The sequence below is a fragment of the Triturus cristatus genome, chromosome 12 (assembly GCF_964204655.1).
Source record: "Triturus cristatus chromosome 12, aTriCri1.1, whole genome shotgun sequence".
NCBI classification, from domain to species: domain Eukaryota; kingdom Metazoa; phylum Chordata; class Amphibia; order Caudata; family Salamandridae; genus Triturus; species Triturus cristatus.
Genome location: NC_140595.1, coordinates 815,054,066 through 815,081,142, shown reverse-complemented (window position 1 = coordinate 815,081,142; position 27,077 = coordinate 815,054,066). Strand labels below are relative to the sequence as shown.

General features: G+C 46.0%; 1 protein-coding gene across 2 annotated transcripts in view; it reads left to right on the top strand.

Moving 5' to 3' along the window:
* Positions 1 to 25,929, top strand: part of LOC146782961 (phospholipid scramblase family member 5-like) — a 47,411-nt gene extending 21,482 nt beyond the window's left edge. Inside the window, exons 3-9 of one of the 2 annotated variants that reach the window (XR_014972076.1) lie at positions 186 to 466; positions 5,536 to 5,563; positions 11,118 to 11,302; positions 16,562 to 16,726; positions 18,547 to 18,705; positions 23,382 to 24,602; positions 24,685 to 25,929. Coding sequence is in view for 1 of the 2 variants with exons in the window: in XM_085637953.1 (XP_085494079.1) it covers positions 186 to 466; positions 5,536 to 5,563; positions 11,118 to 11,302; positions 16,562 to 16,726; positions 18,547 to 18,705; positions 23,382 to 23,462 (899 nt within the window). In the remaining variant the exon portion in view is untranslated. Of the gene's footprint in view, positions 1 to 185; positions 467 to 5,535; positions 5,564 to 11,117; positions 11,303 to 16,561; positions 16,727 to 18,546; positions 18,706 to 23,381 lie in introns of both variants that reach the window. The other variant, XM_085637953.1, reaches the window with a different exon arrangement.
* The last annotated feature ends 1,148 nt before the right edge of the window (positions 25,930 to 27,077 follow it).

The window sequence follows — 27,077 nt, the reverse complement described above, 5'->3', positions numbered from 1 at the left end:
AAATTAGTTCACCATGCCGTCTCATAGAGTGCTACATACCTGCAAATTGTAAGTAAAAAAATCTACACACAACACACCAAGGTTACGTGCAATGTAAGGCCAAACAGAGTACCAGAGTGCATTTGTAAATATGTGTTGACTCTGTTGTGGTATATTAGTGACTAGCGTTTTCCTTACCTCTTCAGGTCATGTCGTGCAGTACCCGGGGCCCAGCGCTGAACAGTACCATGCCAACCCGTTTCCAGGGGCCGGGCAGTACCAGACCAACCCATTTCCAGGAGCTGTGCAGTACCAGGTCAACCCGTCTCCTGGTGCCGTGCAGTACCAGCCCCAGTACCAGCCTCAGGGATACCAGCATGCCAACGCGGGGCAGCCGCAGGTACACCCAGGACTCGGCCCACAGAACTTTATGCCCGTGCCATACATGGCAACAGACCTACCACCTGGACTGGAATACCTGACTCAGGTGAGGCCTGGTCCAAGACAGGATCATTTTATTTACAGTACTTCAGCTGCACCCTGGAGGTGACATGGTGCCAGTATGCCAGTCTCCGTGTACTTGTTTCTCAGTACCTCGGGTTTACTCTTTCCATGTGAGTTCTGCGTCTTCTGTCTGAGCCACTTCCTGACCATGTGTTTATTTTCACATGCACCGTTTGTGCAAGTTCTTGCATCTGACACTGCACTGCCACTCAGTGCCCTTCCATCTTCCAGCTCTCTAACTGGGCATTTTTTTACAGAGCACCCACTATGGAAATTAGCCAGTTAAAGTTCCAGGGAAGTGAAAAAAGTTAGATAAAGAAGTGTTTTCTCAGAATCAAATCCGAGCCTGGTCTCCTGACTCCACTCAGCCACCTGGCTGAAAGTCCCACAGCTCCTCCCTACCTTGCTGCCCCCTTCTCTCCTCTCTTTGCCAGGCCAGAGACAGGTAACTAGTTAATGAGAGGACTTTCTTCCTTCAGACAAACAAGCTTTGTTGCTGGGAGGTTTATGAAATGGTGTCATCCAAATACTGGACATGTGCAGAATGTGGCGAGGGGCCCCTGGGACTCCTGTATCTCACAGAAATTCACAGGTATTAGGCTGAATGGGGATCCACTGAAGACTGGCGATGCCCTGGGCAGCAGATGCTGCAGGCGCTTGTGTTACATCCCTGGGGTTACGCCTGTGAAGTGGTGCCCTTAGATTAAATCAACAGGCCGCAGATCTTCAAGAGGTAATTTGTAGCAGCTTTATTGTACACCAATCAGATTAGAGACCTCACCCACAGGGAAGCAACAACCAACTTCAATAATCAACATTCTCCCTGGAGATGCTTACATTCTGGATTACTACATCTTCTCCTAGCAGCCAGAGGAGATACATACTTCAGAACACCACATCACCTCCCCCCCAACAACATCAACATAAGAGAAAAAGAATTAACAAAATCAAACATAACATTAAGAAATAAAGATGAACCAAATCATCCTCCCTTCCTCTTGTGTTACAGGAACATCTGCCCCATTATTTTCTTGTGGTTGACATTTGGCAATCCTATTTAGATTCCATATCCTATGGCCATTGGTTTTGTCTGCATTGTTAAACAGCTTAATGATCTTCATGGGCTTTCCAAACTAGGACTTACACATGCCCTCCTTTGGTCACTTGACCCTGACCCAGTCACCAATGCCACAACTGTCCTTTTCACAGCTTTCCTCTCATCAAATAACTCCTTCCTCTTCTCCATCTGTAAATCCATTCCACTATCAGCTTCCTTCCTTCTAGATGCAAGCCACAATGGAATAACCTTCGTGATGGCAGCTCTTCCTTTGAAGAACCTAAAAGGGGAAACCCTGTAAAAGAATGTGGAGTAAGCCTGTACTCTTGCACCTTTTTTTACAGCCACTTCCCAGTCATTACCAGAGGCCATGGGCAATTCCATAGCTTCCTTAAGAACCTTTACAAACCTCTCCACCACACCTTTGCATTCGGGATGATACAAAGCTGCCTTCTTATGCTTGATGCCTCTCTCCTTTAGAAAATACTCCACTACTCGAGAAGTGAACTGAACCCCATTGACTGATAAAATAGATGCAGGAAAGCCTTCTCTATCAAAACGATCCCCCAGAAAGTTGACTACAGCTTCTGATTCCACTGAGCTGACTATCCTCACCTCTGGCCACCTTGACAACATGTCCAGACATAGTGGTCCTGAGACTTCAACTTAACCAGACCTAAAATGTCTATCGCTATGTCCACCCACTGGCCACTAGCTTGCTCTCTGATCACCATAGGTTGTGTCCTGCTCTTCAGAACCTTGTCACTACAAGCACATTGAAACAATCATGCACAACTCTCTCTATGTGTACATCCATAGCCGGCCACCAGTATGCCTCTCCTTGTTTTTAGCAATTCCCATATTACTCGCATGATCATTAGCCACATGTTTGCTTCTCAAACACTCAGGAACAACCAATTTACTTCCACACATTAGCATACCATTCATTACAGCCAAATCATCTTTGACATGCCAAAATCCTTTGAGATACTCCTCACAATCCTGTTTCTCTCCCCATCCACATTGCACTTTAGCCATCACTTGTTTCAACGTTAGGTTATTATCTAAGCTTTCATTCCACACAGCTTCAGAGATTAGCCCATCACTAATCATACAGACATTTACCTCTTCATCAAGTTCCTCTCCTGCAACAAAATCACAATTCTCAGACAATCCAAAACTCTCACTAGTTCCACACAGCCTGGAAAGACAGTCTGCCAAAATGTTTTTAGAACTAGCTATGTATGAGACCTTGAGCTCAAATTCTTGCAAGGCTACCACCCACTTCCTTATCCTGTGAGAAACAAAATCAACACCTTTCTTACCGAAAACTCCTTTCAAAGGTTTGTGATCAGAAATGACTTCAAAGCACTTACCCACCAAGAATCTTTTTAGTTTGCGTATTGCCCAGTAAGCACCAAGCGCCTCTTTTTCCACCACTGTGTAATTGCATTCCGCTCCCCTCAAAGGTCCGGAAATGAACAAAATGTTTTTTTCAGAACCTTCCACATTTTTGCAATAAGAAAGCACCTAACCCCATAGAACTCACGTCAGTCATCACATATGAGACCTTAGAGGGATCAAAACTAGCCAAACTGGAAGCCTCATTCAAATGTTTCTTAATCACATCAAACTCTTCATTACATGCTTCACCCCACACAAACTCACATTCAGTTTTTTGCACAAAGTTCAAAACAAACTTATTGTAAAATTCCGCCATCCCAAAAAATGTCACCAATTCTTCTTTATCCTTGGGATAGTTCAGATTGGAAATGGCATCTACCAACGACGGTTTAGGCTTGATTCCTGACCCAGAGATCAAGTGCCCCAAATATTCAATTTCTCCAACATCAAATTTGCATTTTTCCACCCTCCCGGAGCTTTTCCAAGACAGCAGTCAATCTCTCATTATGCTCTTTTAGATCAACCCCATAAACTAGTACATCATCTTGATAAACCTTAATTTCACCAATACCCTTCAGAACGCTTTCCATCACCCGTTGAAAAACAGAGGCTGCGGAGAAGAGTCCAAAAGGCATCCTGAGAAATTTGAAGGTTCCCAATCGTGTAATAATAGTTGTGAGGTCCCGAGATGCCGGCTGAAGCTTGATCTGATGATACGCTATAGAAAGGTCCAATGTCGAAAAATGCTTTGGTCCATCCAGAGACTACAGCATTTTGGTAATGTTAGGGAGTGGGTAATGATCAACCACCACCTCCTTGTTCAGCTCTCTCAAATCAATGCATAGCCTAGCCTCACCATTGGCTTTGCGGACCATGACAACAGGAGAAATCCATTCAGAGGCCTCCACCTCCTGAATGATCCCATTCTTTACAAGTTTGTCCAATTCATTTCTCAAGCTATCTTTGACCAATAAAGGAACACCTCTAACTTTCGCTACTCTAGGAACAGCGCCTGACCTTAGTCTTATGTGATGGACATAGTTTTTGAGACAACCCAACCTCTTTATAAATACCTCTGGTAACCTTTTGACCCAAGTTTCACAGTCTTAACTGGTGGTAACTCCTTTAGGCACACTGAGGGGGATATATTGGAGTCGAAGTATACATACAGATCATGCTGGTGAAACCAACTAATTAAAGAGTCCCCCTTCATGGAGACATACATTTTACCAGGGATAATCCTTCCCTAAAATTAAATTGTGTTCCAAAAATAGCCAAGAGATCAATAATTTCTCCCACATAACCCCTAGGTTTGATGACACAGGAGAATATGCTTGAATAATCTCAGAGGCATCTACACCGGACTGTCGGTCCCATCACTGACTACTATGTACCCGACTAGATTCTATTTTACTGATCTCTCTTACTATCTCCGCTGCTCTAACTTAAAGAAACTGAGCGGTCCTGATGAAGGTGGACTAAAGATTAATAATCCACTGAAACGTGCGTCGGCCAGACCGATTTCCAGCTGGCTGAATAAACTTGGAAAATATAGAAGGATTCTCACCACAAGTTTTTCTGTGCAAGCCATTCTAGATGGAACATTATGAATGTGTTGTGTGTATGTGTACGACTGGGATGTGGTGACTGGATGTGAGGTTAGTTTATGTATGTTTATGTAAGGGGTCATTTTTCAACATGAAAATTTACATGTTTAATGTTGCACAATTTGCTGAATTATGTATGATTTGCACTGTATATTAGAACACAAACAGTTTATGGTTTTTATACTCTAAAAAAATATATAAATGAAAAAAGTGGTTTATAATTAGTGCAATAGAATTACAAAAGACCAAATACAAATAATAAAGTATATGAATTAATGAATTGTATTTGTATTTAGTCATATCTACAACAAAGGGAAAGCCCGCATGAGCTATTTCTAGCCACTGTGAAAATGTCTGTTGGTTGAGTGGGAGGTTCTGTATATATTATTGCATCACTTGTGAGTAGGTCAGGCAAGAACAGGCACATTTGTGCAGGAGCTACAAAATGGTGGCTCTGTACGTAACGCCGCACATGACGTGCATTGCTACTTGATGTAGAGAGTCAGGCAAGGACAGTCATGTTCTGCGCAAGAGCGTTCAACTGCCAAGCTTCAAAAATCAACATTCTCCCAGCAGATGCTTACATTCTAGATTCCCATATCATCTCCTAGCAACCAGAACTTAGAGGAGATGCTCACTTCAGAACACCACAACCTGCTTTGATATTTCCATGCTGTGTTAGGTCTACACCTGTGCACAGCACTCCACACACTTAACCAAGTTTCTCTGTATGCTTCGCTTGCCCCCTCCCCCCCACCAGTAACTTACACGTCTTTCTACAACCTTTTGTAGTTTCCAGTTTATGCCACGGATAGCCTGAATTGGCAAAACATATGTCAAGGAATGTAATGTCTTTACTCAGAATTCTACACACTAGAAATGGACATGAGTAGTCAAAGCATTATTGAAAATGGTTCTTCTTTCTCACTGCGCATGGTAGTACTACTCTCCAAACTCTAAGTTCTATTGTTTTATCTGTTGCAGGTTGACAAGCTGTTAATCAACCAGAAATGTAAGTACATTGTTTGATTGAACCCATCACAAATGTGTACTCCAAGCACAACACCTACGCACAGGAACTTATTCCTGAGGCACTGGTTTAAACAACAAGCTCTTGCCCCGCGCCGCTGCCACCCGTCTTACCAGGAACCCCCTGGTAACTAGCATAATACTTACAATGATGCAGAACATGAACCTTCTCAAATACAACAGTTTGACAAATAATTGTTCAATAATTGTAACTATTAAAAGTCAGAATACTTTATTAGAACCAAAACAGATGATCCACTTCTCTTAACAGGTTAGGAAACAAACCACGTTTCTGCAGTGTGCCTCCTCCTTATGTATAATAGCATCTACTAACAGATAGTCCAAGCTCTTGGATTTCTTTAAATTCACTTTTTGATCTTGTCCATGTATGGTTCCTCTTGATGTTGGCACTTGATTTTTCACCAAAAATATGTTTGTCTTAAGCTGGAGTGACCACGTGTTTCGTGGCTCTATACTGCTTCTTCAGGGCTGTAAGAAAATTATCTAATACAGTTCTCAGTGCGCATAATGTATGGAAATAGGGTACTTGATACCTGGGACATAGCAGCATTTACCATATTGAGCTTACCAAATCAGCTGCTTGTATATATTCATGATTCAGCAGTTGAAGAGGAATATTAGATCCATACAAATACTGTATTTGTTTGTTATATTTCAGTTACTAGTGAACATTGTAAGCCAGTACCTGCTGGTAGGGTACACTTCTCAGATTATAAATCAAAGTATATTGAAAAAGAAAGGAACACCATCTCGTCTCAGTTTCTTAGCACAGATCTCAATTTTTAACAATTCACACCACTTTTCCAATAGAGGACCAGTGCATTCCATTGAGAGAGAAATGTAATTTCTGTATCTGTTTTTAAAACAAGTAATCTAATCATAAAAACAAAAACATTATTATAAATAGTAAAGTTTTAAAACTTCTCATACACATCCAAAGAACATCTCCTTTATCCTAAATCATAACTTTGTACACAGAGCACAATAATTATACTAAACATTCAGACACCACAACACGTGCGCACACATGCAACTAAGTTCAGGTGTGCACTTAAAGGCTTGGAAAGGCCGGCACATGTCCTGAGGAGGCATACGTGTAAAGATGTGGAAAGGCTGGCACATTCCCTGAGGAGGCATGCATGTAAATGCTTCTAATGGCTGCCACATGTCCTGAGGAGGCATACGTGTAAAGGCCTGGAAAGGCTGGACCATGTTCTGAGGGAGCATACGTGTAAAGACTTAGAAAGGCTGGCCCATGCCATGAGGAGGCATGCATGTAAATGCTTCTAATGGCTGCCACATGTCCTGAGGAGGCATACGTGTAAAGGCCTGGAAAGGCTGGACCATGTCCTGAGGGGGCATACATGTAAAGGCTTGGAAAGGCTGGACCATGTCCTGAGGAGGCAGGTGTATAGATGCTAGTAAGGGCTGGCACATGTCCTGAGGAGGCATACGTGTACATTTTGGAAGATCTGGTTGTTTTCCTGCTTAGGAGACCTGTGTCACGAGTCCTCTGAGAGGATAACCAAATATCCTTAACTTGACAACTCAAGTTTTGTTTGTTGTTTCTATCCCCCTTTTTAGACTTTGTAGCCCACCCCAAGATGGATTCCAATTGGTTGTTCTCCAGCAGTGTTCTAGACTCTGCTGGACTGTAAGGGTTCACAAACCATGGAACATGGATGACTCCAGTCCCCATGGCCAGGCCAGGCCATGACATGACTAACAGCTGGAGGTAGCTGATTTGCGGTGGACTGTTTTGCCTGCACTCCCAAAAATAAATGGGGAACCTGCTTATTTGCTCTCAATGCTGTTTTAGAAAGCATACCTGTTTGAAGATTTCTTTGTCCCACTGTCCCTAGTTCAAGTTCTGTCAGAAGAATCAGCCAATGGCATGAGAGAAAACACATCTAAAAAACACAACAGGCCAATGGCAAAGTCACTGCAAAACACCATCACAAGGGAGATAGTCTGCTTGTCCCTCCACCACACAGCATTCTGTGTAAGGTACTGGTAAGAAGAGTTAGGCCCAGCAGACACTACTGGCTGGAGGCAGCCTGGGTCAGATACACTAGTCCAGGGGGCGTTATTGGACGCCCGGCATCACAAAGGAGCCCAAAGTGAGGGTGCATCGTTTTAGATGCGGTTTTGAAAAAAATGCCTATAGCAAAATGTAATTGGCACGGACTGGACACACAAAAGAGTTTGCGGTACCCTTTGAACTTGAGTGGCCAATTGTGTTGGCCCACAACTGCTGTAAACGCTTACCTTCGAGGGGCTCTGGCTCCTAATGCAGTGGAAACAATTGACCCAGAGTAAGCAAGCTTTGCTGTTCCCCTGAGGGAGTAGACAAGATACTCCAAGACTGGCTAAAGACCTGCTGATACTGTCAATTGATGGAGAAGGACATAGAATGTGTGACATGGAGGTAAACTCCCTTACTCCTTTCCAGAACTACCGGCCCACTCCACCATGTGCTGCAGAGTGAACCTATGCCTCTGAGGAGTAGACTAAAACCCAAGACCTATTGCCACTGCCCAGCTTGACCTGAAGTCATCTCTTTCGTATACATGGCAATAATCTTGAGGTCAGACTGATATTCGCCCTATGGGTCTCCCTGTAATCCCATGAGTACAGGGGCTAATAACATTTATTAATCAAGAGATTGTTCTCAACTGGGAATAAATGTATTACATTTTTGTTTCAACAGAACATCTAATCCTGTGCCTGTGTTCCTTAATTACTTTGTCTATGTTAAGATGTCTGTGCCTCCTGCACTGCTTATTTGCTGACAGATAATCTAACACAATAAACTTGGAAAAATCATTAATTTTATTTTCGATGCTTTGAAAAATTCATATTAAAGAACACATTAATCAGACTTTTATTCAATTGATGTACAAGTAATATTTTTTTTCTTTTTGTGGCACAACTCTTCTTGAACATTGTTTTCAAATTGCAAATGAGGGTTTTTTTCCATTTAAAGGAAGGAGTCCATTATTTTCCCATCTGTTTTTAAACATAGTGCCAGCCAGCCTCATCTAAAACGTTGATGCGTTTCGGCCTTTAAATATGTTGCTATCTTCTTCAGGACATTAGCACAAGTACCTTCTGGGACCGGACTGAACAGTTCTATTTCTTTTGCTCTCCTGTCAGCTTCAATACACGATATTCAATGTTTTACTCGTAACTCCACAACATATATTTATATTTATCCATTTGTAAAGTCCATGGTTACACAAACGGTGTGTCCCCGTGCTAGAGCAGCCTCTCAGTAAGGTTGGCAGAACTATTAAAAGAATATCCGGAAGCAACGTCGGCACTAGAGGCTCACGGACTAGTTTGAGGGTGGAAACAGCCATGTCTTTAATCTCTTGCAAAAAATGTTTTCGCGAGGTTCAGTTCTTAGTTCCTCAGGCAGAGTATTCCAGATCTTAGCTGCGAGGTATCCAAACGAGCGCGCTCCTATCCTGGCTCTCTGTACTCTCGGCACAGTAACCAATGCCCTTCCTTTAGATCTTAGACTCCGTGCCAGTGTGTAGGCTGTTATCATGGACTGGAGATAGCGTGGTCCTTTTTTCCACAGAATTCTGTGGCAGTAGCACATGGCCTTGAACGTTATTCTCTTCTCCACAGGCAGCCAGTGCAAGGTTGCCAGGGCCCTTGCGCCTGTTGATCTTTTTGGGAGGTTCAGGACAAGGCGAACTGCCACATTCTGGATCGACTGGAGCTTAGTCAGTCCTTTCTTAGATGCTCCCAGATAGAGGATGTTACCGTAGTCCATCTGGGAGGTGACCAAGGCGTGTACATTTGTCTTCCTCACCGTGATAGGTAAAAGGTCAAGGAGTTTCCTTAAGGACTTTAAGAGTCCCAAAACATTTCCCCGCCACCTTCCGAATTTGGCCTTCAAATGTAAGTTTAGAATCAAGCCAGACCCAAAGGTTCTTTACTTTCGCTTTCGGGACAGGTATTTGTCTTAATGCCTCAGGCCACCATGCTGATGTACATATCGAGGGGGCCTTTCCGACTATCACCACCTCAGTTGTGTTTCCATTGAGTTTCAAGCAATGGTTGGACATCCATGCTGCTAACCCCTCTAAACATAGAGAGAATTAGTGAGCTGTCCGTTCCGGTTTCTGGGATAAGGTGACAATCAGTTGTGTATCATCGGCATACGATACAACTGTCACATTGTGTCCTTCCACTAATTCTGCCAGTGGGCCCATATAGAGATTAAACAACGTGGGGCTCAAAGTTGAGCCCTGTGGGACCCCTGCAGCAGAGGAATGCTCTTGGATGTATGTGGGTTTTGGGCTACTTGGAAACTCTGTGATGAGAGAAAGGATGTCATCCAGTGTAGAGTTGAGCCCCTGACCCCGCATTTACATAATCTTTTGAGAAGAAGGCCATGAGATACGGTGTCAGATGCTGCGCTGAGATCCAACAGGATCAGCGCAGCAGTCTGTTCCGGCATCCAAACATTTCCTTAGGGTTTCTGTAACAAGGAGTAGCGCTGACTCTGAGTGGGCGGCTCTAAAACCAGACTGCAAGGGGTGAAACAAGTCATACTGGTTAATTTGATTAACTAGTTGCTTGTTTACAGCATTTACTTGTAAAAAAAACTTATGGGAGATGGTTTGTTTCCATATAAAAGCTGTGATATGCCAGCAGTAGTGGCAGATGGTCAACGCCCTGGCACCCCCTAGGGGCAGCCGCTACTGACATCTGGTGCTGCTAAATTTGGCCGAGACAGTCACATTACATCTGTCCCTCCATGCTTCTCACTATCCACTTTGTTGCACCTGCCCATTTGAGATGTTCCACTCCAGAGACAGACTGCCACACCTGCGGCCCCGTCTGCTGCACACCGCCAACTTGAACATCAACCTAATGGCCAACCGTAAACCACGGTCACCCCCAAAGACATTGTTGCACTGTTGGGTGTCTCAGAACTGAACGACAAAAAATGTGCGAAACATCACCTTAGGCTGCTTTTGCTTCCCTGAATAGAGTGATTTGAGTATTCAGAGCGTTTCCTGTGCCTTGGCTTCATCTAAATCAACCCAAGGCCGCTGTACACTTACAGAACACCATGACTACACAAGTAAACGTGACATCAATACCAGTCGTGTCTCTTTTCGAACAAAATATCCTTACCTTGACTACACAAGTTGTGTGTGCTATTTCTGTTTCCCTTTATTAGACTTTTAAGCCCACTCCGTCCACCAAGAGTAAGCCTTGACAGTCAATCGCGCTGATCCACAAAGTTGAAACATAAATAAGAGATGCTTAGAAATTCATTTGTATCTGGTTCCTGTGGTTGCAGAGGGAATAGGTAACAGTTTTTGCCAAGAATGCTCCGTTGCCACCAATTTCCGGAGGATCCATAGAGCCTACCCAACAATCACTCCCTAGATCCACCTTCTTAGTCTGCCAATGGAGGTCCAGTCTCAGTGGAATGGGTGTTAACCAACCTCTAGCATGACCTCTAGCCATTCACTCTGCTGTCATTTCAGGTCAAAGCACCCTCCGGACCCTCCGTGAGTATGAGATCCTGAACACAGCGAACCAGAAGATCTTCCACGCCAAGGAGGAACGGGAGTGCTGTGGCCCTCGGTTCGACATCAAGATCTACGACAATGCCCAGAGGGCTGTGCTCCATGCCCTCTTGCCCCGCAATTATTGCAGTTGTGAAGATGAGGTGAGTTAGCAGGCCAGGGCCCCCTTCTCTCTGGTACGAGCAGAATTCAGTCCAGGTTGCAGTCCTATTTGTCGTCCACAGTAGATATGCCCGGATCTATCACATTAAAAGTGTGGTGGTGGTGAAATGTAGTATTTCCAGATTAGTGCTGCTGGAAGTCCAGCTGCCAGTACTCTCAGCATGGCTACAAGAACGTTCACACAGGAGGGGTGGCATGGCCAGCTAAGATGGCCTCCCTTGAGCAGCCTCATCTCCCCACTGCTTAATCCTATCAGCATCCTTCACCTATCTCCTGACTACTAAACTATTCATATGCCACATCCTTTCTTGACCTGCTGAGAAGGGATTCTAGCTCGTGGCAGCTGCTCTCAGCCGTGTTGGGGCCTGGGACGGCCCAGAGTCTAGCTCGGTAGCCTGCCGCGGACCCAGCGTGGTATCTACGCGCCTCCTGCCTGCGGCCTGCTTCGGGGACACGGTGGGTGTTGTCAGCGGGCCTAATGAGAAACAACGGTGGCACTAGAAGCAGATGCCACCTCTTCCAACTGCGCTCCCCAGACATCCTGCATCTTATTGCCCGGGGGGCCCTGGTAGAGTGAGACGCCTGTGATGTGGCACACTGGCCCTTATCTGGGAGGGGCTGCAGCCTAATCTAGCCCTTGCTTGAGGGGGCCCTGAGGTGGCTGGTGCGGGGCACCCTTGGAGTGTAGGGACCGGAGGCCTGGCAGGCTCGGTGCGTCTGTTGGGGCGTAGCCCCCCTGCCCGCAGCTCCCTCGGCGTCTCTGAACTTAAGTAAACTGACAATCATGTCAGTCAGCATGACGTCGGACAGCCCACCCCCTTCAGAGTCTGAAGGGGGTGGGCGATCCGGCGTGATGTTGAGTGACATGATTGTCAGACCAGGGGCAACAGGCAGCAGCACACAAGTGCGCATGAGTGGGGAAGGTCGGCAAATTTTTCCGCCGTGCCCAGTCATGCACAATAGTGTCTGCTCTGGCTGGCGCATGCCCATTAGGAGAGCGAGGGTTGAGCAAGGCTCAAACCTCGGTTTCCTAATGGGCAGGCGGGCGAGTAGTAACCGTGCCCTAATTTATAAGCTGTTAAGGTGATATGACTGAAGTAAATGCTCATATGCTACTATCTATACTTTTGGCAAAATATAATAAATAAAGAATGGCGGGGGCTTAGTGTGATGGGAAGGAAGTAGGGATGAGACAAAAGTGTGGTTGTGAGTTTAGGCGACAGGGGTTGAAGAACGAAGGCAGCAGTGGCTGGGTGATAGCTCAGCATTGGTACATGTGAAAATAAATAGATTAATTTCCACTGGTGGAACAAAGCAGATTGAGGCACTTTTTAATTGGAAAAATGTTATGTAATAAGGAGTGGTGAAAATGGTCTGAAAGAGCAGTAAATTAACAATAAAAATGGGAGTAGGAGAACTCGATTTGTGCTCACTTCAATGTTTGCCCAGAATGCATAGACATTCATACTGGCAGGAAGGGCGCACAGTACAACTTTGCTTTCTAAAATTTGCTTGAAAATGCACCATTTGCCCTCTCTTTTTCCAAAAATGTCTAGAAAGGAGAAACCCCCCGAACCCCCCTTAGGTTGTTAGGGCTCTCTCACTCACAGTGGTGCACTCCAACTAAACTTTTCCGCCCGACCACTTTCAAATGTCACCAGCCGCCCCTGAGGCCTGGCATGGTGGAACTCCCTGGACTGCAGCCAGACCCTTGCAGGCTGTTGTGAGGCCCCTGGGATCAGGGGGATCCCGCTGCCAGAGAGGGGGCAGGAGGAACCCTGAGGCCTGGACGCTAAACATCCGCCGTACCATCGTCCTGCATGGGAGTCCTGCAGCTGGGATTGAAGGAGCAGAACTACCCAGGCGGAAGCACTGAGACCAGCTCCTGCTGCCACTGGTGTGGTTCCCTGACATGGAACAATGCGACTCGCCCTGCGTCATCCTGCAAAGGAGCAGAGCTACCGAACGGCACCCACTCCCGGTAAGACCTTCCTACAGGATGACAAGAGCAGAGGTGCCCTCGGGGTGAGTGGACTGAGGGTCCGCAACATGCTGGGACGCCTCTCTCCCCCATACTCCATCTTAAGTCTCCTCAGGGTTGTGATACAAACACCCAAGAGGAGATAGTTGAAAGTGATTTGAGCAGGAAAAGGCTCAAGCAGCGATGTCTTTCCTGCGGAGTTGTATCAGGCCTTCTTCCCCTCTATTACTCAGCACTTACTAGAGGTTTACTTCAAGCTAAAACCACCGGTGTACTCCTGAAGTCAATGCGGGAGGGTTGCATCTCTATGATGCTAAAGTCAGATGAAATTGCTCTGTAAGGAATTGTCCCTTAGGCTACACCCAGTAATTACACGATTAATAAATGAGGACCAGTGTGGCGTCATCCCCGGTCACAACACCACTATGAACATCCGGAGGCTAATGCATGTACCTCATGGGGTGGAGGGTCAGGACGAAGAGCTTGCCATTGTTTCCATTGACATTGAAAAGGCCTTTGACATGGTAGATTGGCGGTACCTCATGCAGGTCCTAGAGGCCATGGTTGTCGTTCCACAGTTTCGAGGTTGGGTGAAAATCCTGTACACACGGCCCACTGCTAGGGTGGGGGTTGGTAAATTATGCTCCAATAGCTCACCAGTTAGCAGAGGAACGCAACAGGGCTGCCCGCTCTTTCAGCTTCTTAACCCTATAGCATTTGAACCACTGGCCATATCAGGAAATGGCACACTGGGAAACACAGTGGGTAACGCTAGTCACCTGGTGTCTTTATATGGTGACAACACCCCTTTTTTACCTTAAACACCCTGATGTTGGGGCACTTGGATGAGGTCAGAGAGGCGTCGGGCCTCCGAATTAACTACAATAAATCCCTAGTGTTTCCCTTGGGGACATCTCTCACCTGAGCCACAGAGACCCTGCCAAGGCTGCCGCTCTGATGGAAAACTGTCAGCTTCTGCTATTTGGGCCTGATGGTGGCACATACAGTAGAGAAACGCTTACAACACAATATCACCAGGGTACGTAGGGCCTTCGGTTTCCATTCAATTCTCGAATGCCCTATCCTTTCCCTCATGGTCAGCGTTGCCATTTCAAAGATTGAAGAGAGGACTGGCCATCCCCAACCTGGAACAGTATTACCTGGCTTCCTAGCTGCAGCACGCCACACGTTAGCTCACATAAGGGAGCAACTGGGAGTAAAGTTTATTTGAGGACCCCAGTTGCGGCTTCTCCCTCCCTCAGATCCTGATGATGGGTGGCAGAGGCGTAGTGCAGGTATAGTATCTCATTAAACTCACAGCTTTCTTATGGGAATGAATGGTGAAGTTAGTCTTGAAAGAGGCCTCCTTTTCCAGGGAATTCATCTTTTGGGACTTGCCGGGCTTTAGGGTACCAGCGAACACAGTGGACATGTCCGCCTGGCGGGAGGGTGGTTGTGAGACACTGGGAGTTCTGTACCTCAGTGAGGAATTTATCTCATTCGATGATGCCCAGAGCAGCTCCAACTTGGGTATGGGCCTATTTCTGCAACATGCACGCCTCACTGCTATAGTTCAGGAGATATGGACCTCATTCCCTGCAGCCCCGAGCTCCTCCTGTGTTTTCCTGGGCTTGTTGAGACTGGGGGAAAGGCCACATCTGGGTTTTCTGCTCTGCAAGCCCATGATAGCCGACTGGACCGGCACACCCCCCCAGCATGTGCAGCTTGAAGCAAAGAGCTAGGGACTCAAATTGAAGACGCAGTGTGGGATTTTATGTGTGCATTGGTAAAAATGCATCTCAAGTAATGCTAGATTCATACTAATCCACTTTCATTTTCTGCGCGCGACCTACATAACGCCTGTGACCTTGCATAAAATAGACCCAACTGGACCACCAAACTGCCCCCTCTGCTTTGCAGCTTATTTTCTACATTCTGTTTGCAAAGAAACAAGGTGGACCCTATAAGTCTAAGGGACCTAGGGTATGCATAACATTGAAAAAACCATTGGTCCCTTCATGAAGGTAATCAACAATGAAGCATAGAACTACAATAAGATCTATGCTAACCTTCTCCAAGTGGAGAATCTGTTCATTTATTTCCACAATAATTCAAAGCCCTAGGACAAACAAATACGTTGGCAGAATATTGGAAATCAACAGATTTCCAGACCTCAGGCATTTACATTAAGCCTGGGCGGAGTTCGTGGAGTTCCGCTACGCAGGACTCCGCAAAGTGACAAATACTCCGCGGAGTTCCGCAGGTGGCGGAGTGCGGTACGAACTGCAGTCCGTGATGATCTTCCTGCTGCTCGGGTAGAAATTCTGTTCACTCAAAGACTTCTGAAGAGAAGATTTACAAGTGCAGATCAGGTGGTCAGGAGGACCATATTCATAGCACTGAAATAGTGTAGGATGCTAGCCCTTGAGCTTGTACTCGCACCACCGTTCTCTTCATTCTTTCCACCACCCTTGAGCAGGCGCTCCGCAGCCTACTACGAGGCTTCAGTGGTATGGATGCTCTCACTACACCCACATACAGATCTCAGGCCTTTAGGCAAATTCACTTTGTAAAGGGAACTGCTCCCAAAAACATAGCATTGTGTGTTTCCATTTCACAAAGGACCCTGGACTGTCTGTCAGAGGGGCTGGTAGTGGAAACCAAGCAGGCCAGTTGAACCATCACTCTTTTAGAAGGGGAGCATAAGTATAAGAGCTGCATTTGAATGAATGACTGTCCTGTGTAACCTCATTCTCAGTAGCTAAGAGCCGCAGGTGGAAATCTCTAACCCAACTTCTCCCCTTGCATCAAGTGGTCCCATGAGTTATTGTTGAGTATTGGACTTTGAGTGCAATGTACTCGTAGTCTTACAGCCCTTCTGCCCCTGACTACACCAGCTGTGGAAGGCCCTCTCTCTTGTTATAGGCCATCGCTTGTGGCTGTAACTGAGATCTGGGGTTGTTAATGACTGAGAGAGCCACCACCAGCATTGCACTGCATGTTGAGACGGTGAAAGACTACTAGGATATTGACACGACTCACCAAAATACCCTCTTTTCACTTTGAAATACATTTCTTTGGTAGGGGGATTCTCTCTATGCCCTCCCCATCATTCTGCCCTCCGAAGAGTTCATCTCTGTTCCTGGGGCTTCCTCTATCTCTGTCTCCTCTTTAGTTTCTCAATCTATGGAACCTGTTCTTCGCGAGATTGACGTGATCGCTGGTATGTGGCTCAAGTGTTGAATATCTATGATTGCAGCTGGAAGTCTACTTGCCTACATCTGGGGGTCTGATTGGTTCCATCGTCAAGAGATGGGATCCCTTCTCCAGCAGCTTCTCCATCCTGAACAGCGCCAAGGAGGTGGTGCTGAAGGTCGTGGGTCCCGGCTCCACCATGGCTGCCTTCAGAGACGTCAACTTTGAGGTATGGTGAAGGGTGCTGTATCTATTGGTTGTGTATCATGCGGTGAGAATCCCTGAGCCAACCATAGTTTACTAGCCATATAGTTTACTGAGAAGCCCTGTACCAACCATAGAGTTTGAGATGCCCCACACTAACCATAGAGTTTTATGAGACACCCTCATTGTGCTAACCCTAGAGCAAAATGGAGAACCGAACTTTACCTTTATGATGTTGAAGAGAGTCCTCATCCAATCCCATGATGCTTTGCACCAAGCATATGTGCAATGAGGGCCAAACTCATGTTGTGTGCAATGTTCCATTAAACTACGCTATTCTGTGCCTTAAAGAGGTACAAACAGCTGAGGGGCAGATTTACAAGCCCCTTGCGTCACTTTTGTGTCACTTTTTCCAAGTTAAAAATGACGCAAAAGTGGCGCAAGGGCCTTGTAAATAAGCCCCTGAGTGTTCACAAATGTTACATACAATAATCAACAACCCTATCTATAGTGCAGAGTCACTTTACAACCTCATGCTAACTTATTTATCCAAACACTTTATACATAATATTAAATCACCCAACAGTGCCATTCGCAGGGTAGTTTTGTGGTGTTTCCTAAAACTTTAGTAAGCAAAATACAAGATAGAAATATTCTGACGTACGTTGACAAAATCTCACTGTGGCTCTCTGAACATATAAGGAAAGCTTTACGAAGAAACTATGTCACTTTCACAGCAAATGGTAGTATGCAATAACTAAACCAGCATATAATAGGTGAACCACAATTTTAGCAAGTTCTCCTACGTAGTTATTCACGTTTATGAGGCTAATTTTTAGAATGAGCCATAAAAATGATTATGAAGAATCATCATTTCAATGGGAATTCAAACAACTTACTTATTTGACCGTCCTTACACGAGATATTGGGACGGTTCTCGAAGTGAATTTAGATAAGAGAGGCAAACACCTACCCTTGGACTTTGAAAGGTGGCAAAAATAAAATCTAAGTCCAAGGAACAAGAATAATACACGGAAATGATTATACTACCAATGATACAGTATTTTCTTTTAAGGTCTTTATCAGGTAAAAATATAATTTACTTCACTTTAGAAAGCTTGTTAAAACATGTTGTCTGGTCACCTAGACACAAACCATTAATTTCAAAAAGTAAAAGTAAAAATTTATTTTTTGGCGTCAATAATCTGAAAGTGTTGGTTAACTTTTCCTTGGTATTATAGTAGGCACTCGTTTACTCCAACCTCTGAGCCCAGACTGAAGTGGGTAGAACTGAAAAGATGCTCAACTGACAGAAGTCCTGTTTCTTTCCTTTCTCAGACTAAGAAAAGTCAAACAATGTCTCACTTGACTTTATAACTTAACCATCAACTATGTTATTCCATGAATGCTGTGTGTTGATTGAAAAATATAACCCACCTAAAAGCATTTATTGTTAAAGAACCTATTTAAAACAAAATAATAGGGAACTGTTTGCAACAAATGACATCAAAGAACCTTAAACCAAACTGAAAGATCTGCAGCTCAGTGGCCCTCTCCCTACAGAAAGTATGTATACGGCAAGCGGGCCTTTGACACGCGGCGTAGGTTACCATCCCTGTCGGGAGTATGCCTGGGAGGTGCAGATTTGTTACACACTGTTGTTGGTCACAATATAGAGTCTGAATTTTATCTATAGTGTCTGCCTGTGAGGGAAAAATGTGGCCACCCCTCACACTCTGGTAAGTATTAACAATCTATGATAAATGATGTCATAGTCCAGGGTGGAAGGCATGTTACAAAGCATAGATGGCAGACACCAGCGCTAACATATCTGTTTCTTGACAGGTGAAAACCTCGAAAGAGTCCCTCACGGTGGGCCGCATTGCGAGGGTATGGCGAGGGCTTCGCAGGGAGCTGCTCAGCTACGACCACTACTCTGTGCAGTTCCCCATTGACTTGGACGCGAAGGTGAAGGCCCTCTTGTTGGTGACAGGCCTCTATATCGTGAGTATAGTCTTCGGTAAAGCTTTTACATTCGACATGGAGGGAAACCTTAGCTCGTGCGCAGACTCTGTATCAATAGATTTGGGAAATAATCCTGCTCGGTGATAACACTAGCACTTCATGACTAAACAAAGCATGAGAAGGACCCAAGCCCAGACTGCAGTGAGAAATAAAGGTGACCAGCCCTGCCCAGGTGGGTACATGCCATGTCCTAACTCTAAATAAAATCAGCGCCATTGAGCTCCTAGAGGAAAGAGAGCATATTCATCTCTCCATGGAACAGACCCTTGCTCAGCCCGCAACATTTAGAGAAGCCTCACACACCACAGCCGATACCTGTCAAGAAAAGGAAGTTTACTTCTGAAGAACTGATATCTGAGGAAGGTCTAACGATGACAAAGGCTACGAATCCTGTACCACGCCCGCCTCCACACACTCCCCAGCATCCTCTGCGAGCACCCACGCCACCATCAACTCAGGAGTCTGTGTGCTCTTCACACACAGGCTTAGTCCAGCAGAGTTCTTTTTACCTTCAGGAACCTTATTTTAAGCCAGAACCACCTATCAAAGGGGATAATCCATGGGAGGATACTATTGTGAACCCACAAGAGGACATTAACCTAGAGGCCGATCCGGTCACGGCAGCACCCCTCGATGACACCGAGGAATATCATGCAGCGATACTAAGGGCAGTAGACCACCACAACTACATGCATACATGTTGTAGAGGAGAAAACGGACTTCTTCATGGAGACACCTTAAAACAAGCATTGGCATAGCCAATAGGTCTCGCTTTTGGGACCTTATAAGTGTTTAGCCATGCAACAGTTGATGTTGTTGCACCAAGGATATTGTGCTCCATAACTAAATACTTATAAAGTCCCAAAAGCGAGACCTATTGGCTATGCCAATGCTTGTTTTATAAGGTGACGATAAAATGTGCAATATATACAGAAATGGGGTATGCACACTGCACAGTCACATTTCCTTTTTTACCTCCAAAACTCCTGAAGGAAAAGTCACCCATCCAAGCAGAGGCACCACATAGCGGAAAGGAAAATCGGAGCAGTTTCCTTCATCATGTTATTCGTTGAGAAAGAAAACTGTAGTGAAACGCACATCACTTAAACAAAATCATACATTTTGGGCACCTCTTTGTAACTTCAAAGCTCTTCAACCAATATTTACCTTATCAGACAGCTCTAAAATATATATTTTACTGCTGTTAACTCTCGATTTGGTGAAAAATGGTTATTGATGGGATAAAATTGGCATTTCCTTAATGGCTGAGGTGCAAATGCCCTTATGTAATGTTACCCAACCGAATGTAAATGTCCTACTGGGGGCCAGGAGGGCTTCAGAGGAGACTGCTTCCAATGCACAGCCTTTTTGGTGTTCCACCTCACTACAGCTTCCACTGTCGAGTAATTATGAACCACAATGTGATAGTATCAAGAAGATCACACAAACGAGGAGCTATAATTGTATTAAAAAGTAAACAACAGCTGGTCTGAACGCTCTCTTGGTAGAAGGATAACAAGGACATTAGATGTGTGCGGGTTTCTCCGCAGCCCGTACGTGCAGGAGAGAGCTTGCATGAAATAAGCATCTCCAAGAAAGGCACAGGAAATGGCTTTAATAGATCGGAAATCAATGCCATAATTCATGGTTTGCTAAAAGGTCAGACATCGCTGCCCACCGTGCCCTGTCCAACGCGGTCTGTATCCTCGGCACAGAGGCTGGCGGGATGCACTGGCACAGAGGTAGACCTCGAAATCGCGGCAAATTAAGAAACACTCCCGCTCCCAAGCTGCTGCGAAGGCGCGAGCCAACCAGTCCTATGCTATTGGCCTTTGCGTGCGTCTTTACCCGCACGGCCGCCATGTGGTTTCAATTATCGTACCCAGACACAGGCACGATCAAGAGAGTCTTTAACCAATAGAAATCGCTAAGAAGATATTCATGTCAATGCAAATAATAGACCCACCATGAATGTGTGAAATGCTAATGTGAAGACGGGTGGTGCGCGCGCGCGTGCCACAGAGAGCCATGTGGCTTCAATTATCGCGCCCGTGTCTGGGCACGATAATTGAAACCACATGGCGGCCGTGAGGGTAACCGCTACCAATAGGCCATGAGCGGAGCAATGCGCCTGCCTTTGGCCAATTGCGTGCTGTCTTTGTTGAAAAGACGCACGCAAAGGCCAATAGCGTAGGACAAAAGAAAAAGCACACGCACGAGCGAGTGTGAGGGCAGATTTCAAAAGCCCCTACATAAAGTCGTCACCAGAATAGCGCATGCGCACTGTTACAGGCTTGACCTAAAAATGAAAGGTTGGTCCAGTACCTTAAAGGCATGTGGAAATGCGTGCCACAGAAAATTTCAGGGATTCAATAAAATCCCTGAGAGTTGATAAACAGTATAAACCTGACCCATATCACTCTCTGCACCTCAAGGGTCATGTACTCTGTGACTTACCCTTCATCCCCCCAATCAATAACATCTGTCGAGGTGAGAATAAAGGTGTTCCTTTGTCCGGAAATAACCTCAGACAAGTTTGTACTCTATATGATGCTACTAGGTTCTTGCTTGGAGATCTACACCACCCCACCAAACCTACCAACTCGACACCATACAATGAGTCAAGAACAATTGCAACTGATGGGAGGAAGTGCATGCACTTCTCAGCAAACGTACATATGTTGTTTAGCAAAGTTCCAATAGGGGCTATGCATAGAGAGGTTTCTATGGCATCTCTGATCTTTCAGTTGCACAGATCATGCACTGATTGCGTATGTATCACACTGCAGTGCAAAGAACATATGCAGTAAGGAGCCCCGGTCAGTTCAACCGCAATCCACCCCAATCACAAACGGCAGAACCATCACTCTATTACAGTATCCCTACCTACACTAAATATACATTCCTACCTACATTAAACATTCTTCCTACACAGCAGAAGGAATGAAGGTTTGACCCAGCGTCAGACCAGAAGCAAGGAGTCTGTCTCAGCGGCAGCGCAGAGCGGAACAGGAGTCTGGCCCAACAGTGGCCCAGAAGCAAGGAGTCTGTCTCAGCGGCAGCGCAGAGCGGAACAGGAGTCTGGCCCAACAGTGGCCCAGAAGCAAGGAGTCTGTCTCAGCGGCAGCGCAGAGCGGAACAGGAGTCTGGCCCAACAGTGGCCCAGAAGCAAGGAGTCTGTCTCAGCGGCAGCGCAGAGCGGAACAGGAGTCTGGCCCAACAGTGGCCCAGAAGAGAGGAGTCTGTCTCAGCGGCAGCGCAGAGCGGAACAGGAGTCTGGCCCAACAGTGGCCCAGAAGCAAGGAGTCTGTCTCAGCGGCAGCGCAGAGCGGAACAGGAGTCTGGCCCAACAGTGGCCCAGAAGAGAGGAGGTCCCAGGCCCAGCTCTCCCCCTGCTGCTGCATCGATCTTGCTTCTGTCTTCTCCTTCTTTTTTACCACGTCTTTTGAGTGCCTTCTCATGCTCCACCCTTGTTTTCACTGCTTTCTCCGTGCTTTTTCCCCTGTTTTTTGAGTACCTTCTCTTGCTCCACACTCGTCTTCACTACTTTCTCCATGCTTTTCCCCCTGTTTTTAGTGCCTTGTTCTTGCTTTTCCCTCGTTTTTCACTGCTTTCTCCTTCTTTTTCCCAATTGAGAGCCTTCTCCTTCCTAGTCCCTCATTTTTAACTGTCTTCTCCTTGCTTTTTCCCCTTTTTGTGAATGCCTTCTCTTGCTCTACCCTCGTTGTCACTGCTTTCTCCTGCTTTTTTCCCCATTTTTTGAGTGCCTTCTCCTCCTTTTCCCTAGTTTTTTCACTGCTTTCGCCTTGTTTTTCCCTCATTGTCGTTCGTGCGTGCCACCAGTTTTGCCCACCTCCACCTTGCCCTGCCCACCACCTCCCAAGCTCCTCCTAGGACCTACTTAAGGGAGTCTGCAGCGCCCTCATTGTGTCTGACTGGGAAGGGTTAACTGCTGTAGGGATATCAAGGGGCTGGAATTTCTGATTCCAGTCACTATTCTTGCGCCAAAATCTAGCAATTACGACTTTTGTCCCAGGAAAAGGGAATAATCGCATGGACCTAGAAATAGCAAGTCCTTTGCATTGGTCATATGATGACTTCCTGCTTGCAGCAGATGGAAAATGTCAGCTGGACAGCCAGTAGGGGTCAAGACAGGGTAGGGTCAGTCATGAGATAATGTCTGCTCCGAGCAGGTGGGGGCTCTGCCTGCCCCAGGCTACAGCCTCTACCTTGGGGCTTTAGATAAGACCAGGTGCATACTTGTATCTGGTCTTGCTTCTTGGGAAGGGACCCATAGAAGGCCGGGACCTGATTGGGGATCTGTTGTATGCCGGCTCCATTGTGGTGCTTGGGGTCGGGCAGCGCCTGGTGGTGCTCCTCCCCAGAAACCATGCCCTTGTCCCTGCTGTGGTTTCACCAAGGACACATCTGCCCTCAGTGAAACCATGCCGGGTATCCCTGGACCCGGGATTAGTGGGTCTGGTACTTGTGGACACGATAGTTCCCGGCACAGACACTAGGGCCTCTTGTAGTGAGGGCCATAGACTTCTAGTGGTGGAGGTTGAGACGCGGTGGACCATGTATAATGTGATGGAGAAGTTGTTTATGCATCTGTGGTGCAGATACTCACTGCCTCTGTTTCTGCCTCCACACAGGATTACTTGTATTACGAGCCAAGTAGCCAGAATAACAACTCAGCGCCTTCGCCTATTCCAGGACTCCGGCTACACATCTAAGGACGCTCACCTCGCAATGGCGGAAGTGTTTCTGAAGCTGCAGCCTGTGGCATCACCCATCTTTCTCCCCTATTTCACTGGAGCTTACCTGTGTGTGTGTATAAACACTATAGTGGGTCAAGGAGTTAGAGCTCCACGTCCATGAACCACCCCTTCTCGAAACACTCATGCCTCATCCATAGTCTCTTGTGAGACGTGTACAACAGAACTATCATCTCTTGAACTCCATAGCCACGGGGTCTTTGTGGGAGGGTCGGTGGCAGCGTGCAGGAGTACCGTACCACTCAAGGCACTCCTCGAACCAGCCCAGTCTATTTAATATAACATATAGGTGCTGATGCCGATGGGTTACTCTGTAAAACGGGGATGGATATCCCATCCACCTAAATATAAATCTCATAGGATATAATGGGATTTATATTTCGTCGGACGGGATATCCATCACCGTTGTGACAGGGTAACCCGTCCGCCAAGATCTAATTCAGGCCCTTACTAACAGAGCCAAACACTCCCGGATCAAGGAAGACAGACTCAGAGATTGCCTTGTATACCCAGAATCACATATGTTGATCAAATGGAGAAGTTGGAATTAGAGCTGTGGCCCTCAGTGATGGAGCCGAGCACCAGGCCACATCTGCTCGATGGAACAAGTGACGCTCACAATGTATGCCACAGGCTCACCCTCGTCTGGAAGGGAGAAGTGCCAGGTGTCTGTCCCAGACTCTGGAGTTGTTGGTTAGACGCAAAGACACTTTGGATTGGACAGGATGCGGGCCTTGTGATGGACCGGCTGTGCCTAGCTCTCTCGTGGCTAATGGAGGTGACTCCTGCATAGGCACCATTGTATAGGATATAAAGCATACTCTATTGTAATCCATGTGAATCCCTTTTTAAACATGAAATGCCTGTAATTTTACAATATATTAATTTGTATATAAATCTATTTGTGTTTAAGTTCCTTTTAATAAGGGTGGTGTTAGCTAAGACTTTTAGATTTTTCTAAAACTTTAATAATAATAATAAATGCAGGCTTATTATGATGCCGGGTGGAGACAGCAACTCACCATGGGACCGACCAACATCCGGTCGGCAGTCCCGACCAATTGATTTCAATGCGACCGAACACAGTTCGGTTGCATGGTCCCTTTCCTCAATGGGAGCTTGTGTTACGGCTGTAAACCGGCTGTAACAGAAGCTCCCATTAAACCAGCCGTAACACAAGCTCCCATTGAGGAAAGGGAGGTGCAGTTCATCCCGGTACCTTGTGGCACACACCTCAAGGTGCCTGTCACAAAGTGCAGGGATCAACAGGGGGGCACCATAGGTGCCCCCTCTGCCTCAAACCGGAGGCCGTGCACCAAAGGGGGCCCCCAAAACGCTTTCTGACATGGTTTCCATGTCAGACAGGCCAGCATGGAAACCATGTCGGAAGCCGTGCATTGTAATCTCAAGGGCAGAAAGACCTGCCCTCGAGATTACAGGCAGGATTCCAACTGGCAGATGGGCTCTCCGTGCCGTCGGAAGCCAGCTGGAATGACCGGCCGGTTTACTTTCCGACTGCATCCAACATAATGAGGCGGTCGGAAAGTAAACCGATCAGCCGATTACAATGCAGGCCTAAAGGCTCTGACCGAGGGCCGTTTCAAAATCAGCCCCAAAGTATCCTTTATTAGGAGGTACCCTGGATATAAATAAAAATACTATAAACTCTGATCAGAGGACATAGTTGTGTGACATGGCCCTTACATACCTCTGAGGTGCCAACATGTTTCTGCCCATAGACAGCCTTTCTAGGTCTCAGGAATTCGTCAGGGCTTATATATGGATCCCTATACTTACTTAAGGTGAAAATATAAAAGTATATGGAGAGGACCTACCTCGCTCATAGAAGTCACAAGGTAAATTTACCTAGCGCCTTGAGGCACTTTGCCTAATGGTCTGTTCGATGGGGAAGGGTAGAAATACTATGGGCGATACTTCTTGACGAAAGTGTTACAATAGGGGTCGCCCACCCTGAACAGACCATGAGGCAAAATTTACCTAGTTCAAATTCAATCTGTTGCACCATCTTTTGGCATCCCTTAGTGGATGGAATCGCACTTGAACTCTGGGGCCCTGTGGCTGCGACACCATGTCTCCACAGGACACCCTACATTTTGCGGTGTTTTGTAAATATTTTAGCTTGCCCAGGAAGTTGTTTATTCTCCTGCTATTGAAAGACCTGGATTTCTCACAAGGTCTCCCAGCGCTCATGTATCTGCAGCTACAGAATGAACATGCTTTATTTGCTGTCTCATGCTTTTTACGTGCAGCTTTGATATCCAGCTGCTCCAGACCGGATTAATCCAGTTGTTGTACATGAGGATTATGTAATGTAATTCATTATCAACATAGTTTTATCTTTTAACTTTTTTTATGGTTCTATAATAAATCATATCAATTTTTAACAGTTTTATGAAGTGCATGTTTTGTGGTTTTATGCTTTTAAATGGTTGCATTTATAACCAAATAAAAGATTTATATGATGATGATGGTTTGGTAAATAAATACAAAGGATACAGAAGTAATGCTACTGCACTCTTTTAGGGCAGAGGGGCCAGCAGCAATTTACTACCAGGCCCTCCCCTACAAAAATAAAAATATGATTAAAAAAACAAAGATGGTGGGCGTGGGGGGCAATGGAGAAGTGGGTGGGAGGAAGAAATGGTCAGTGGCAGAGGAGAGGAGAAAAGCAGCACGTGAGGGAAAGTAACACTGATCAGGTCAGTGACTGGTAGGGTTTTAAATGGAAATATAAAAGTGCTGGTACTCGCTATTTAGGGTACCTGTTTGCTCCTAAGAAGTACCGGTATGCTCCTATTTAATCAATCAATCAATTGGAAATTAATAAAGCGCTGCAAATCACCTGTGAGGTTCTCAAGGTGCTGGAGTTACTAGCTGCTTCGCGGTGCTCTGTTCAGGCCTTGAGCTCTCTCCTGAATTCCTGGAGCGATTGGGTGGCCCTACAGTACAGGGGAAGGCCGTTCTTGGCTTTGGCGGTCACGTGGGAGAAAGAGCCTCCTCCAATGTTGCTTCGGTGGATCCGAGGGGTATCTGCAAAGAATGCATTGCAGCAGTACTCTCCCTTTCAAATTTAAAAGTGCGCGTACTCAGTACCGGACAGTACCTGCCCATATAAAGCATTAGTGACTGGAAAGTGACCCAGCGACTTCTGGTGCCTTTCGTGCTTTTCAATTGGTCAAATCTATGCATCAGTGTAAGAATGTAGTACATGCAATGTTTTCTGTAAAGTAGTAATCGATGCCTTTTGTTGAAAGAGACCCATCTGTGCTTTTAAGTACTCCCACTGTACAACTGTAGGTGACTTAAGGTCGACGAACCCCGGTGCCATCTTGTGTAAAGTAGTAGTATATACGTGTGACACCTAGTGATGCAAGCCGAGAGATTGAATGACGTGTTAACAATGTAATGTGTACTCTTATCAGGTGCACTTATCTAAAATATATAAAGATGTTAAGCGGGCAAATATCGCCTTTGTCTTTGGATTGATCCAACCCTATTCTGTCTCCATTTAGGCGTTCTCGACAGTTCAACCCCAGTCTGTGCAGAGCAGTT